At 33.5% G+C, this 16,636-nt stretch overlaps 1 protein-coding gene across 1 annotated transcript in view; it reads left to right on the top strand.

Annotated features, from left to right (window-relative positions):
- The first annotated feature begins 845 nt into the window (after positions 1–845).
- Positions 846–16,636, top strand: part of LOC133518479 (zinc finger protein ush) — a 307,695-nt gene continuing 291,904 nt past the window's right edge. Inside the window, exon 1 of the mRNA XM_061852189.1 lies at positions 846–925. Coding sequence (XP_061708173.1) covers positions 886–925 — 40 coding nt within the window. The 5' untranslated portion in view covers positions 846–885. The remainder of the gene's footprint in view (positions 926–16,636) is intronic.

Raw genomic sequence — 16,636 nt, 5'->3', positions numbered from 1 at the left:
CAGCAGTGGGACACACAAATAGGCTAATAAAAAAAAAAAAAAATCCTAATCAGAACACGATACCAAATATGTCCTTTATGTATTCCCACTATTTTTGTTAAGTACATCTTGTATTATTCTGCAAGAAACAAAGTGTTTTTTTTTATCATGCAAACATTAAGGAAATTATTTTTCATTATTAGCTTGCTCATTTTAGCACTTATATTATTTTTTTAATCGTGGTCTGTATGTCTAAATATTAGACCTGCATAATTGCAAAGTGCATTGGTATAAGTTCAAATATGGGGTTATTTAATTCATTGGAGTCATGATCCCTGGGTCCCGGCTGGGTCTAGGCAAACAGTACATATTTTTATAAACTGGCGAACCCCCCCACCCCCTGACTTTAGTCAGGTGCCCCCCCCCCCCCTGACCATAAAGCTGGATCATCTGCCCTTGACAAGTGCTTCACACAATAAATTATTCTACCTACAAAATAATTTTCAAAATATTTTTTTTGCATATTTGCCTATTAGCAAGTAAGTTAAATTATAAATTAATTATCGTGAAATCATACCATGGCTTAAACCAATAATTAATACCAAGTCACAGAATATAACCAAGACCAAACAGGTAAAAAAAAAACTGTACGTACCTAATCCTACCGATTTAAAAAACAAATATTTGAGTACATATTTACAGCACATAAGCATCATCTCAAAGACTGCATCCACACAACACAATATAAGCAACGCAGTATCTCCACTCACCGCCATACGACGTTGCTACGTTCTCGTTTCGAGTCGCACGCCTCGAAGGGGCGGTGCCGGCTCGCCTACCGCCCCACGGCAGTCGCCCGCCGACCGCGCTCGGGGTCGTTCGCGAGTGTTGTGCTGTGATGTGGACATGTCGCGGAGGAAACAGAGCAACCCGAAGCCGTTAAAACGTGAGTTCCGAATTCAAACTTTTGAAAAGTTTTTTGTTTTACGGATTGAGCTTTGTTTTTTGTTGTGCTGAATACCAAGTATACCTTAATGTAATCAATTATTTTTATGAGCCACTTTTGTATAAGTATATCAAATAAACATCTTTTATCAATGTGGATTAATTAGGTTTTACTTTGTAAGCATTTATAAAATCTTTATAGGATCTCAATCAGATTATAAATTCTTTCTTAAATACGTTTTAAAAAGCGTATATAATTATTGCTACTTAAGTTCTTTTTATTTACACTACATATAAAAAAGAAAAAAAATACAAACCTCGTAACACTGTAAAAATTGATGTACTTGCATTTCTATAAGTGAGAACCTGTAATTGGCTCTGTAATTCTATTGGAAGTTCTAGATATATATAGCGCTGTTGGTTTTCCATATACTAAAATAAAAAAATAAAATTAATAAAATAACGATTATGAGTAACTATTTTCAAATCTGTGGCCCTAGTGAAAAAGGGTACAAGTCTCTGGCAGCGCAGATGTAAAGGGGTGTAAGTTCCACGTAACACTTATGCCCTTATACACCTAAACTGCCAGAGACTTGTACCCTTTTTCACTAGGGCCACAGAAATAAAATTAATCTTAGATGTTTATTTAGTCTCCGTGACTGCGCCGCAAAGGCGCGCAAAACAAAAAGTAATGTACTTTTTAATTTGAATAGTCCGGTTTAAAAATTAAGAAAAAAACAAGGAAGACACCTCCGCTGATTATAAGTATTTGGTACCACAAAAGTGTAATAACATTGGAATTATAAGTGTAACTAAACAATTGTCTCTGGTTTAAGCAGTTTTTTTTTCACATCTTGAGTAATGTTTTTAATTGAGCCAATTTTTGGACCAACTTAAGGCTATTTTCTCCGTACCTGGGTACCGTACTGGGTAAAAATGGGTAAATATGGAGTTAAGTAAACATTTTTTGTACAGCAATTCATGAAATCACAGAAACTTAAACTTGTCTTTATCAAATAAATTATAAAATATTATTCTATTATTTTACAAGAAATTTCACTAAAGTTTATATGATTAATATTTGATTAACCCTTCGTATGTCTAAGCATTGATCAGTGCGCATGAATTTAAATCTATTGTAGAATAAATGGCCACCTTATTGATATAAAAATACGTATGCATTCGAGTATGTGTTATGAGAGCAGTCTACAACACTATTGGTTGTCAACTGATAGTGATGTATTGAGTAGGTAACAGTTTTACCCATATAATTTAACTGCCCAATGTAGACCGTGGACTAAAATATACACAACACAAAAAATACACACAAATATACACTTTAAAAACTGATATATAATACAAATATCAAATAAAATTCATAAAAATAGAAGTGTAGTAAAATGAATGATACTCAGTGCGAAATACGGACACATACATGCATAATTTTATTTATTGCTTAATAGTGCTCATAGTGGCAAAAGGTTTAAAATGCTTAAATGTTTATGACAACTTGTCCGTATCAGTATTTCATCACTGCTAGACTTAAAAATATATCATAGTTAAGTAATTCTCTATTAGAGCTGACCCCATAACCTCCAAAACGTAAGAGACAACTGATCACTATGTCAAGTTGTAAGGTGACACTGATAACGCATATTTTTTTAAACCAATCAAAGTGCAGGAGGGTTCATTAACCTTTATCTACAGTTAATGTATTTGATTGTTTGTTTATCATGCGCGATAGCGATACAGCTAATTATGGAAACGTCTGGGATAAATATGCGTTGGAATGCAATCTTGACACTTGTCAAGGATTTGATATGATTGCGGATTTTATTGAGTTAGGTAATTTATTTTATCAAGTTCAGTTGTCTTGAGTATTGTTGAGCTATTTATTTTACTTATGAATATTATGAAACAACTTGTTCTTAGTAAAATCGTGTACTTACGACAAAAGTGGGGTATCTGCGCGAAATTGCTAAACATACAAAGGTAGTCCTCATTTTCCTTCCTGGATATTAACGTTATTGAAAATATTTTGACACAAATAGTTGCATATCAATCACAGCTATGCCCCTTTGTTTATTTTTTTTTGAATTTTTAGTTATTATAAGAGTTAGGAGCATTTAAAAGTTAGAATGAAATCTGTTTTTCGCTCCTAGTTTTAACAATGTTCAAAAAATAAAAACAAGCTAACTGTCGGGGCATAGCTATGGTTAATACACATCAAATTATGTAAAAATATATTCTATAATGTCAATATCCATAGAGGAAAATGGGGACTACGTTTGTATGGAGAAGCGGCCGACCCGTTTTCTTTTGATTAAACTAAAAATAATGAAAGGCGTCATTCATTTATTATAACGTAAGATGATATAGAGAGGAGGATGGTCAAACAAGTCTTATTTTTTCTTATGAGGGGGTAGGGGGGAGTCTTGACGGTTTTGATATCCGATTTTTGTGTTAAGTTAAGACTATATTTCTGAAAAAAAGTAAGAATCCGCGCGAGAACGGTGGTTCACTCTCGGATGCGTATATATTTGGAAGGTCGGCTGATTAAGTAAAACTATCAAAAACATGTTCAAATTTCTTATATATTCAGGTTTTTTATTTTTAAATAGATTTGAATATTACCAAGAATCTAAAGTGTAGATTCAATTAAATTGATTAATTAGCAAGTTGTGTAAGATAATTTTGAGTGCTTTTTTGCTGTTTTCTTAAAATATAAGATTACTAATAAAAATTAAAACTGTATTCCTTCTTGCTATTATTTAGTAATTTAAGCCTCTAGTTCATACGTTGCAATTTGCGGTAGTTATAACCTTCAACTCTGAATTCTATTGACAGCCATTAAAGTTCAAATTTAAACAAATAATTTTATATGATTTTAAATCATAATTTGGATACTAACTGAATGTATTCCTTTCATCACTTGATAACTGATTTGCTGAAATGAATATATTCTATCATCAAAGATAAATAAGAAAATAGAGGATATACAGATTTTGGCATATTTAAAAAGTATTGACTTATCATTGTACATTTTTCTTGTTATTATAGGCAAACAATATGTACTTAAGTCAATCTTTTAATTAATGTTATCGCACACTAAAATACAGTAAAATCCTAATGTACTTAAATAAATTTATTTTCTCCTAAATCTTCGATCACAGTGAAAAGTCAATAAAATCTCTAAGTACCTCTCGCGTCGAATGATCGTCCTTATGACAGTTCATTTTATATAGATTAACTGTCACGCAAAATGTGTGTACACATTTTTTTGAAGTTTAGCACATTCATTTATTTACAAAAGTTACATCTTCTTTTCTTGGTTATAGTCCCCGTCCTGCGCCACATTATACTGTTGTGGGTTGTGTGGTTGTACGGTGATAACATAATTATTACTTCAATTATTATTTTTAATCCAGCCCAACTAAAAGAGACTTGAAGGAAATGAAAAGGGATCATTATTCGACACGAGAGGTATAAGTAAGTACCAGGGACCATCTTAGTAACACAGTTAATAGTTGTGTCCGTCTGGCAGTTATCAGTCCGATTGTCGTAATTTCTCAGACCATCACTCTGATTCGTGTCTAATATTTTTTATACGATTACACTATCTCATGCCCGGGTCAAATGATAAAGGCTTGAGCAATGAAAGTTCAATTTCTTGCTATTAAGAAAGTTGCTTTCAAGGTTATTATTATTTCTATTTAAAAGTATTTGCAACAGAGATTGCGTCTTTAATGCAGCCCTAAATTGCTTTAGTTTGTTATTAATGTACAGTCAGCAAAACTATTAGCTTAGCACTCCTACATACAAATGTGTTTGCAGAGGTGCCAAGCTAATAGCTATATGTAATATAAATACTTGTCCTATAAACTTATATTATTGTCGGTATCTCCCTCATTAACACATTCACAACAACACGCTAGGTGTGTTCATTTTGTATTAAAAATGGGGCGCTTGGTACTGAAAGTGTTAATAAACACTTAACAATAAGCGGAGTATCGATTGCCAACGGCTTGCCTATTTTTAGGCAAAATAGGACTTTATTTTACAAGTTTTAAAGAAAAAGCAAGCTAATCTATTACATATGATTCGTAATTAAACCTTAAATGATGTTTACTAAAAAAAGAGAAATAAGAGGGTCATCAGCATCACTAGAATAATCTAGAAAGAAAAAATCTTTTCTTCTTAGCTGCAAAATTAACATATGTATATATTGCTTATGATATGAAGGCAAATAAAGAAAAAAACCATATATGTACTTAACAAGTAACATTTATTGTGTAAAATATTAATATTACGTGTCAACTATTTACAAAAGTATTGAATAAAAATAAAAAAAAATCATCAGAAATCAAAAAAATACGTCGATACTATAAAATGTATACTCGTTAAGCCAAATTTTTAATTTATTCTGAAAACAAGCTAGAGAAAAATACAAAGTTTAATAAAATATGATTTGAAAGCTTGTTTTATACTGATCAAAACGTTATATAATTAGTTTAAAATTTAGATCACGACATTATTTACTGCTTGTTTATTTTGGGATTGTCGTTAGACGCAAATACGCGCCTTGATTGTAAAAAATTATACTTCACAAAAAGGAGTAAAAATCACTGTCACATTAATAAAATAGGTACAATTGTTTATTTGTATGATTCAACTTAATTAGCGCATAATTTCGCCTGTTCTTCAGCTAATGCCCTTCAAACTTAGAATGGTAACACGCTTAGATTTGATTGCCACACAACAAGTACATTTGGTAAAACATATATAGTAGTAATCTTGTTAGTACAATTTACACGAACTATATAATCAAATAAAGATAAAAGACCCAGATTAATATCACCTTGAACAAGGAGCGTACTTTTTTGCACGTTTTTTATAACTTTTTCGAATATTACATAGAACTATGCAAAACTGAGACAGCAAATTACGTTAAATTATATTGTAAGTAACTCAGCATAAATTAATCTTTCAGCTATGAATAATACGGGACCTGTACCTGTAACTTTTTTATCATTAAAAATCTTTGTGACAGAACTTGTGACCTGACTAAGTATATGTATATTTTTTTTATTTAAACTTGGGAAACAAACAGGCAAAATGGTACAATAAAATAATTAATTTAGATAATTCACAGCCAAAACTCAGACAAGACTTAATTTATTATGTGACTATATTTAATATTTTTAGGTTCCTTATTACAAGTCTAAAACAAAATAATGTAAGAATGTAATTAGGTAATTAGCTTTTGCCCTCGACTTTGTCAGCGTGAAATTATGATGATGGTTGGTAAAAAATATCCGATATCCTTTCCCGGGCCCTAAACTAACCCCATATCAAATTTCATCAAAATTGGTTCAACAGCTTAAGTGTGAAGACTTGACGAGGCAACAAACAAACAGATATACAGTTACTTTCGCATTAATAATAAACTATAAACGGTGCGTAAATCCAATACAGGCGATAAATGAAACCCGATATGGAATTTATCCGTGTAATCATGAATTAAGAAGTTTTTTTAAGTTACTCTTAATTTGAGTTACTGTAATAATTTATTGAAAATTTACCGAGCAGCAATGTATTGCAAACATTAAAAATCAAATTGTTTATTTTGTAAATAGGGTTATGCTAGCTCTTTTACATGTCAACTCATAGCTAGGTATATATTCTATTTTAACATAAGTAAACAATTATACGATTAGTTAATTTATTTTAATGCATTTTTATCCTCTATGAATTCACTATCAGCATAATAAGCTTTTTGTAAAAGCTGTTGTTTCACAATAGCCTTGAATTTATTTTTAACAATTTCAACATATTAGTTGGTAACTTATTATAAAACCGCTCCCCATAAATGACATGTTTACTTTTTGTAAGCGAAAAAAATACGAGACATAAGAAGACAGTACATCACGAGATACGAGCTCTTTATAGAAACTACCAACAGAGTATTTTAAAAAGCTTGTATCTCGTAACTTGTGTGTTGCTTTACATTGCGGGCCGAATTATTTAGTATGGTTAATATTTTGATTGTATTCTACCATTTAAATATTCACTAGGGATTAAACCATATATATACGTTATTTTTAGGACAACAGTTGGTCTCTTACTGCCTAATGTTTGCCAGCGACTTAGTCCAATGATAACCGCCTAAACCTACCCCAATACATAACTTACTACCCTATACGAGTATGCAAGTTATGTACCGAACACAACCCGATTATATTACGTGTAAATATAATAGGTTCTGTATCATGATTCTTGAAAGTGCAAATAAAAATATTGATAACACCTCACAGTATAAGTATATAAACAGTTAATTTCTTCCTTCTATATAGACAAGAAAAAAAAATGCCCGCATTTTACCGCATGTAAAATAGAAAACTGGTTACTCTAGGTAGTAACCTAGTGGGTATACGAAATACGATTTTTTTTAGTATGATATCACCTTAAATAAATATATTGAGTTAAAATACACATTTGCATGCAAGGTTGTTGACAGAATACCTATTTGGGAATACTTTTAGTTATCGATTTGTCACATAACTTAAAATATTCATGATTACCAAAAAAATAAAGTTATACGGGATTATGCTCTTCTCTTATTTTTGTAATTCCAAAGCTCTATTTGCTCGGTTTTAAGTGCACAATTTTATTTGTTAACCTCCTAAGTTCGTTTAATTTTAAATCATGACCAAAAATAGAAATAGTTAAATAGATGCATTTGTTTTACTTTATTCAATTTTTAAACTAAGCAATATAACTATTTATTACACTATAGGTTCAAATTTCAGTAGCAAATTTTGGATTTTCATTTGTACGGCTAGGCTTCAGGTCAATATACTGCGCATAGTGTTTATACTGTGTCGGGGGTTAACGTAACTTATGTTAGCAACGTAACACTTTTAGATACTGATGCTGACGCGCCAAACGAAAAAGGTCGTAACTGCATATATAACCTATACAGGCTTACGCCGTTTTTCCATAATTATGTGGTGAATGCCCCTATTTGAATTGTACTATGTATTTAGGTGTAAATACACAATACATTTATCTGTATTAGTAATTAGTGCGAACTGATGTTATCTAAGAGATTAGGAGTAAATATTTGGTGTAAACTTCGAGGGACTATATATCGTGTCAGTCACGACGATGCCTGCTTTGACTGTATTATCATATTATTAAAGGTTAGATTTAACAAATATGCGCGTCATCGTGGATGGCACGAACTATAGCGTAATGACCTCTCGTAGTGTAATATTGTGGAGTATTGGACACAATTCTATTAAATCTAAATTTAAGATTATCAAATCAAAACAATTAAGAGTAATTATTTAGCTGGTTACTTTTATCTATAGGAGTAACAACGTTTTACTTACCTACGGTCGATTTTTTTTTTTTTTTTTTTATTATTTTTTTTTTATTATGGTAGAGGAGGCAAACGAGCAGACGGATCACCTGATGGTAAGCGATTACCGCCGCCCATGGACACCTGAAACACCAGAGGGGTTGTAAGTGCGTTGCCGGCCTTTAAGATGGGAGCACGCTCTTTTCTTAAAGGTTTGAAGGTCGTATCGGTCCGGAAATACCGCAGGCGACAGTTCATTCCACAGTTTAGCAGTGCGAGGCAGAAAGTTCCTGGAAAAACGCACAGTTGAGGACTGCCAACCATCTAAGTGGTGGAGTGGTGGTGGGGTTGTAATCATATTAACACTCACACCTCCATATATTTTAATATACCTAATTATTTTCTTATCATAATGTATTATATGTATAGATTATTAAAAAAAAGCTTTATTATTGGTAAACTAAATATACATGACAATATTTTATCTTGAACGCTCTTGAATGTCGGTTCAAATGCACTGATTGCAATCCATACCATAAATTAACTTTAAAAAGCTTAATAATTTTGATATTCCGATCTTAAATCCATTCAATCGACGTGTATGAAATAAAAAGGCCATACACGTGTCGCTGTCACTACTGACAGTGAACCATACAAATCTTAAACGCATTAAGTAAATAATTCACATTAAAAAAAGTCCTACAAGCATGTGTCGTTTACGCCATTTTAGTCAATTTTTCAATACAAAAGTTACACCTGCAGACGTAACCACCTTTTCACATAGATCCTTCTTTAAAACTCACTCGATAAACAACCCTTTTGATTCAAACAGACTCGAATAATGCTACTTTACTACGCAAGAAACGCCGTAAGATAGTACGAATCTAAAAGGCACTTATGTCGTTCTTAGTTTAAAGTTGAGGATGCGTATGCGACGCGGCGACATCAAAGCGCATTGTGCGTACGCTAATGTGGTACTCGTATTGTGGCGGCGCTTCCTTCTTGTTCAAGCACCGCAAATTATTAGGCCGCAAACTAGGATGTGGGATTTTGTTAGTATTTCGTATTGGGTATTTTATTTATTTTAAATTTTATTGCACATAAAATAGGCATTCTCTACCAGTTAATTATAAGGCAAAACAGAAAAGCTTCAAGGTATTTTACAGTACATATGGTGCTACTTTACCGCACTAGTGCGCAAATTAGCATGTTACGTTACTATGTCAAACATTTAAAGGGCCATATGTACTGTAAAACGTTGTACGATACATGTGCGAATAGATAATTCGCAACTCGTGTCGATTTAAAGCACTTCCTTCGGTCGTGTTTTAATTTATCGCCACTCGTTTCGAATTTCCTATTTTTTGCACTTGTATCGTAATGTACTATTATACAATGTTTTATTTTACAAGTCTAGAGCGTAATGGGCAAAATGCCTTTTGCCATCAGTCTAGCTCGTTGCATACGTCATTTTTAGGGTTCCGTACCAAAACGGGACTCTATTACTAAGACTCCGCTGTCCGTCCGTCCGTCCGTCTGTCACCAGGCTGTATCTCATGAACCGTGATAGCTAGACAGTTGAAATTTTCACAGGTGATGTATTTCTGTTGCCGCTATAACAACAAATACTAAAAAGTACGGAACCCTCGGTGTGTAAGTCCGACTCGCACTTGTCCGGTTTTTCATTTTAAGGCCTACTGCAGAAACCAAAATCGAATTTCGTTATCTGCCTCTTTCGCATATTCGGGCGAAAGGAGGCAAATAAATATTTATTTTTCGATTTTCGCGGTACCTACATTTATAACTTTATAAAATTGAGTTATGGGCGGAACACAATAAGAATTTTTTTTTTGGGTTCTGGAAGTTATTAAAAAATAAAAATAAAACTGGTTAAATTTCTACGGAACCTGACTCGCACTTGTTTAATGTTTGGAACGCACTTTGAAATGATTTGGTAGGACGCTCAAGGACATTGAGTATGAAAACTATTTTTTTTAGTGAGTGCAATTCGATATAGTTAGGCCCTAAAATACTAAATTACCTTTGTAACTCTATTGAATATTGTTGAATTTTATTAATTAACTTATTTTATTTATTTATTTGTAATGTAGTGTGTTTGTTGTATGATCCCAGATGGTCGAAATAAATGATAATTTAATTTAATTTTAATTTATATAATTTAATTTATTGAGACTATTTTGAAATGTATTTAAATAAATAAATAAAAATAAAAATAAAAATTATTTATTCTCAGACAATTAATACAGTCCATATTTGTTAGTATCAACTTACAACCTATGTTATGTTACCTTCCGTACAATAAATTACAGAAATTAAATTAGGTAACTTTAGATTGCTGGTTATCTTGGCCGATTTACCGAACTGCACGTTTGTGAACATGCAATTCGATAAATCGTCCCAAAATACCGGAATCTAACCGCTCGGCTATCATTTTCAGGATCCCGTTGGTGCTCCCGCGTATACGGTGTACCACTGATGCATTTTTTCGCATAATAGCATAAAAATCATCTACATGTGCGTCCGCAAACATGCCAGAAGCACGCAAATTTGCCTAGTACTTAAAAGGAAGCGGGTACGTATCGGCATCACACATCGGAGGCATCTGAGATGGACCGTCATAGGCGTTAACAGCTTAAAGATATCGATGATGGGAAAAAAAATAAAATAAAGTAGAGCAGACCAAGCTAAGTTGGCAGCGATTTTGGTAGGCCAGACGGTGAAAGTGTTAAGTAAACGTCATAATTGCATAGAAGTTTGACGTTTAAAATAACACTTCCACCGCCTGGGCTATCAAAATCGCTGCCAACTTATCTTGGTCTTATTCCTAGGAATGATTTGATTTTTAGGGTTCCGTAGCCAAATGGCAAAAAACGGAATCCTTATAGATTCGTCATGTCCGTCTGTCTGTCCGATTCTGTCACAGCCACTTTTTTCCGAAACTATAAAAGCTATACTGTAAGTAGATGTATTCTATGAACCGCATTATGATGTTTACACAAAAATAGAAAAAAAAACAATAAATTTTGGGGGTTCCCCATACTTAGAACTGAAACTCAAAAAATCTTTTTTCATCAAACCCATACGTGTGGGGTATCTATGGATAGGTCTTTAAAAATGATATTGAGGTTTCTAATATCATTTTTTTCTAAGCTGAATAGTTTGCGCGAGAGACACTTCCAAAGTGGTAAAAAGTGTGTCCCCCCCCCCCCCCCGTAACTTCTAAAATAACAGAATGAAAAATCTAAAAAAAATATATGATATACATTGCCATGCAAACTTCCACCGAAAATTGGTTCGAACGAGATCTAGTAAGTAGTTTTTTTTAAATACGTTATAAAAATTAAAAAAATTTTTTTTTTTCATCAAACCCATACGTGTGGGGTATCTAAGGATAGGTCTTCAAAAATGATATTTAGGTTTCTAATATCATTTTTTTCTAAACTCCCCATACACAAAAATAGAAAAAAAACAATAAATTTTGGGGGTTCCCCATACTTAGAACTGAAACTCAAAAAATCTTTTTTCATCAAACCCATACGTGTAGGGTATCTATGGATAGGTCTTTAAAAATGATATTGAGGTTTGTAATATCATTTTTTTCTAAACTGAATAGTTTGCGCGAGAGACACTTCCAAAGTGGTAAAAAGTCTGTCCCCCCCCCCCTGTAACTTCTAAAATAACGGAATGAAAAATCTAAAAAAAATATATGATATACATTACCATGCAAACTTCCAACGAAAATTGGTTTGAACCAGATCTAGTAAGTAGTTTTTTTAATACGTCATAAATGGTACGGAACCCTTCATGGGCGAGTCCGACTCGCACTTGGCCGCTTTTTATACTACGTCGGTGGCAAACAAGCATACGGCCCGCTTGATGGTAAGCAGTCTCCGTAGCCTATGTACGCCTGCAACTCCAGAGGAGTTACATGCGCGTTGCCGACCCTAAACCCCCCCCCCCCCCCCTCGTTGAGCTCTGGCAACCTTACTTACCGGCAGGAACACAACACTATGAGTAGGGTCAATAGAAAGTGACAAATGACGAGGTTTTATTTGTTAACAAACAATTAGAATAAAACTACAGAGGTCTGACCAAAAAATAGCAAGAGGTTTGGCATATAGAAATTAGTTTATTGATCAACTATAATTTTTGAAATGGTGTATTCAAAGCGTCGAGCGGGGTATAATTATTACTTTTATTAGGGTGGAACACGTTTTTATGAAAAAAGACCGGTAGCGTGCATCCAGTTCGCGGTCTAAAATACAGAAAAACAAATAACTATAAGTACGTAAAGTACTTAAGTAAATATTCTTTAACTAACACAAAAAAGAAAAAAAAAGAAAAAAGTAAAAAAAACAAAAAAAAATAATGGCAGAATTTTGCTTATACTTAGGTTTTTTAAGGTTGAATGCCAAGACGTGCCATAATTTGATGTTTAAAAACAAAAGAAGGTTGCCTTACTGGCCTAGGTGTGTAAGGCTGTATGAAATTCCTTTACATATCATCTTCAATCATCGCACCTGTTATGTGGTATTTCCGGACCTAATTTGAAGTAAGTCATGTCAACATTACATTACAAGTTTGAGAAAAATATCTTTCTGTAGGTAACTGTTGAGCTGATTTTAAGTGAACATTTTGCATATAGGTTATACCTACTTAGTATCCATAGTAAAAGCTTTGCTTAGTTTGGGGCTAGGTACCGATCTGTGTAAGATTGTCTCAAAGTAGTTATATTACATTATTTATTTACATTACATCACGAAACCCTAGCTTCGTTATCAGCGCGTCCATTAAAGTGAAGTGGCATGCGAGCCACTCCGCGGTATCGCGTTCAATGAAATCTATACACCCACCAATTACATCTCGCTATCTGCTCCTAGTGTATCTCCTACGGACAAGATGTTTATACTTCAGGAACCTACGTAAACGATGAATAACTGAATGCTCTGTTCATTTTAATAATTCAGTGTATAAAAATAACACTCGACATTTCCGTTGCTTTCCGGGTATAATAGAACGAACAGTCGCTATCAGATATACCGGAGCGGCCAAGGTGCTCAAAAATATCTGAACACACCTCTATTGTTAAGGCGTTAGAGTGTGTGTTCAGATATTTATGAGCACTTTGGCTGCTCCGATATATCTGATGGCGACTGAACAAACCCATCTTGACACAGCGTATAACGTGATGTCTATTCAGATAGCAATTTCTTGTTATTAATTTGTAATAAATAAATTAATAATTAAAACTAAACTGACATCCATAACACAAATTGACTAAGTCCCACGGTAAGCGAAGAAAGCTTGTGTGTGTGTGGGTACTCAGACAACGATATATATAATATACAAATACTTAAATACATAGAAAACATCCATGACTCAGGAACAAATATCTGTGCTCATCACACAAGTAAATGCTCTTACCGGGATTCGAACCCAGGCTTCATAGGCAGGGTCACTACCGACTAGGCCAGACCGGTCGTCAAAATCTTATCATAAAGTTATAAATAAAATGCCCAGGTCGTTATAAATAAAATGCTGGCAGCGTTACCCATTTTGGATGACCAGGCTTATCCTCTGACCGAGGTAGCTGCCAGCCCTCCGGTCACCTGTGGTTTCTAAAAGGCGTTGGGAAATCTCTTTATGTAATAGATATGATCTGTGAGATGACTGGTGTCGGTTAAGAAGTGTTTTATGTGAATTATTGATGCGTAAATGGTATGACCCTGTCATTTGTTAGTTTCCCGCCAATTCGAAAAAAATGCGTCCAAGTCGTCCAGCCGTGGAGGAAACTAGGGGAGGCCTTTTGCCCAGTAGCCGGACACTAAATCACGCTAACAAAAAAAATGGTGCGACAACGTTTTGAGCAAACTTTTGTGGACTTCTGGCAACAACTGTGGAGCCCAACTGTGCAATAAGTAACTAGGTATATAAGTTATATATACATAATGTTACCGTGTTGCACAATGCACAGTGTTGCTCGAGAAAATATAACAGACGAAGAGTTAAGTCCGATCAATACATATTTCGTTAAGCAGTATACCAAGTAACCATCCTTTTAAGAGCGCAGAAGAAAAATTTTAAGAGCGCTCTCACAAGAAAAGTCGAAATAATGTAAAATTGATAATATTCCTCGATGAAATTCAGAACTTTACGCTCATTATTAGAAACAAGGAGTACTTGTTCCAGTAAGAACGTCTTCTTAACTTTAGGAATACGATGTTAAATATTAGAAAAAATACTTATTTAATTAGTAATGATTAATTATTTTTCCGATGGTCCTCAGCGAAAATTTGTACATTTTGAGAAGTTTGCTTAAGGTGAATATTGTGTATTACTTAAAGCAACACAATATTATCTAAAAAACAAGTAGCAATCTATAATTTATTGCTATAATAGAACACGAATCTGATAAGTTGATACGTTGATACCGTATCACTGTATCAACTTATATCTGTACTGTGGAGTGTACTAAAAATATTGCGATCGCCTTATCGATATTTATCAATCTAGAGTTTCGACACTGTTTGGTGTGATATGCTGTCGATGTCGTTAAATTCTTGTCTTTGAAATCTTTATTGACTTTGTTGTGCAAAAAATATTTATTGGGAATTAAATCACAAAAACCAGCAAAATAAACAAAAATAGGAATAGTCGAAAATCTATCAAAAAAATAAGGACATTTTTACATAAATTGCCTAAGCCCCACAGTAAGCTCATGAAGGCTTGTGTTGTGGGTACTCAGAACGATGTATATAATTTATATTAAATACTTCTCATAACACAAATAAATTACCTTAAGACCGGGATTTGAACCCGGAACTATCTGCTACATAGGCAGGGCTACCCACTAGGCCAGAACTGTCTTAAAACTTAATAAATTAGGGTGTTAAGACAAAAAAAGCTGGTTTAGGATTTTCATTATTAGATACAAATGTGGCAAAAGAAAATGACTTGTTACAATAAAACAAAATACCAATAATATGGAATACTGGTAATGATTGACTGGTAGAGAATGCCTTAAGGCATTGAGTCCGACATTTGTACAATTTTATATCGTTCAATAAAGTTTAAATAAATAATGAATAGAATCAGGCGTTACTTTGCGGAAATCCATACTACTCGTAATTAAAACAAAAAATATTACTTTGCTAATCCGCGAAAAGATAACGTGGTAGTGCTAACCTGTTATACTTAGATGCGTATTTTTACATGCAATTAATTATTAATATGGAAATCAAATCAAAAGGATGAAATTGTTGCAATTACTAATTTCGTGCTGAGAAACCTATACACAATACCTCATCTTAAAACTCATAAAAAAAATTAGTTTCAAGACTGCAAACATACGTTGAAATCACTTTGAACGCGTACAAATAACGATTTGACCTAACCCCCGCACCCAACGCATCCCTAACATATCGCACCCCTGTTCCCACGCCCGCGTGGGGTTGGAGACAACCCTTGGTCACTTAACTTTCACTAACTGTGACTTTTATAAACCTATTTGAAGGGGTCGAGATTTTGAGTTCTGCACATGCTAAGATTGTGTGTATTATTTAATTACAAATCATTTTTGCACAATTTCAAGCAAATACTATCCAAATCGTTTATTATACAAAATAGAGTCCTTGGAATATAAACATTTAACTGATTGCGGTTATTTTTACAAATTTTCAAAGGGCAGACTTAATGCTTCTTTTCGCCATCGCCCTACGCGACAACAGTTCCATCCTCACCACTTAACCCATTCAGGGCCCGTGACTCAGCGTATGGGTCACGTTGAAACAGTCGCGCAGGGCCCGTGACTCACATGTGAGTCGTGAATAAATTCTGATTTAAACATAAACAAAACGTAATATGACGAAATAATGTAAGTATAATTTGAGCTAACAACCATCTTTATAAGGCATGTTGAAAAACATAATTGTAAACATGTTTTTTTTTAGTGAAACAGGGTCTAGAATATTCAAGTTTGGTTTACTGGAAGTGTAATATAGTAAATATTCTGAAATGCGAGATACATACGTGTCCCAAGCAAATGGATAAATCTACATTTCAAAAATATCAAAAATATATTTATGCCTGAAGTTATTGACATGACTCAAGGTATGGGTCACCGTGGCCTGGCGCTAATTGTAAAAACTACACATATCTTCATAGCACGCAAAAATAAACTTTATAACTTGGTTTTAAAGCTTATTTCATGACGAAACTCGTTGCAAATTGTACCTTTTTACAATGGATTACTGTTTGGATGGTAGCAAGCAACATTTCTAAGGACCAAACTTATTACCATGCCAATATTTTTTTGTTTCATTATAAAAA

Source organism: Cydia pomonella, chromosome 5, assembly GCF_033807575.1.
Source record: "Cydia pomonella isolate Wapato2018A chromosome 5, ilCydPomo1, whole genome shotgun sequence".
Taxonomy (NCBI): Eukaryota; Metazoa; Arthropoda; class Insecta; order Lepidoptera; family Tortricidae; genus Cydia; species Cydia pomonella.
This window is presented reverse-complemented; position numbering and strand designations above follow the sequence as displayed.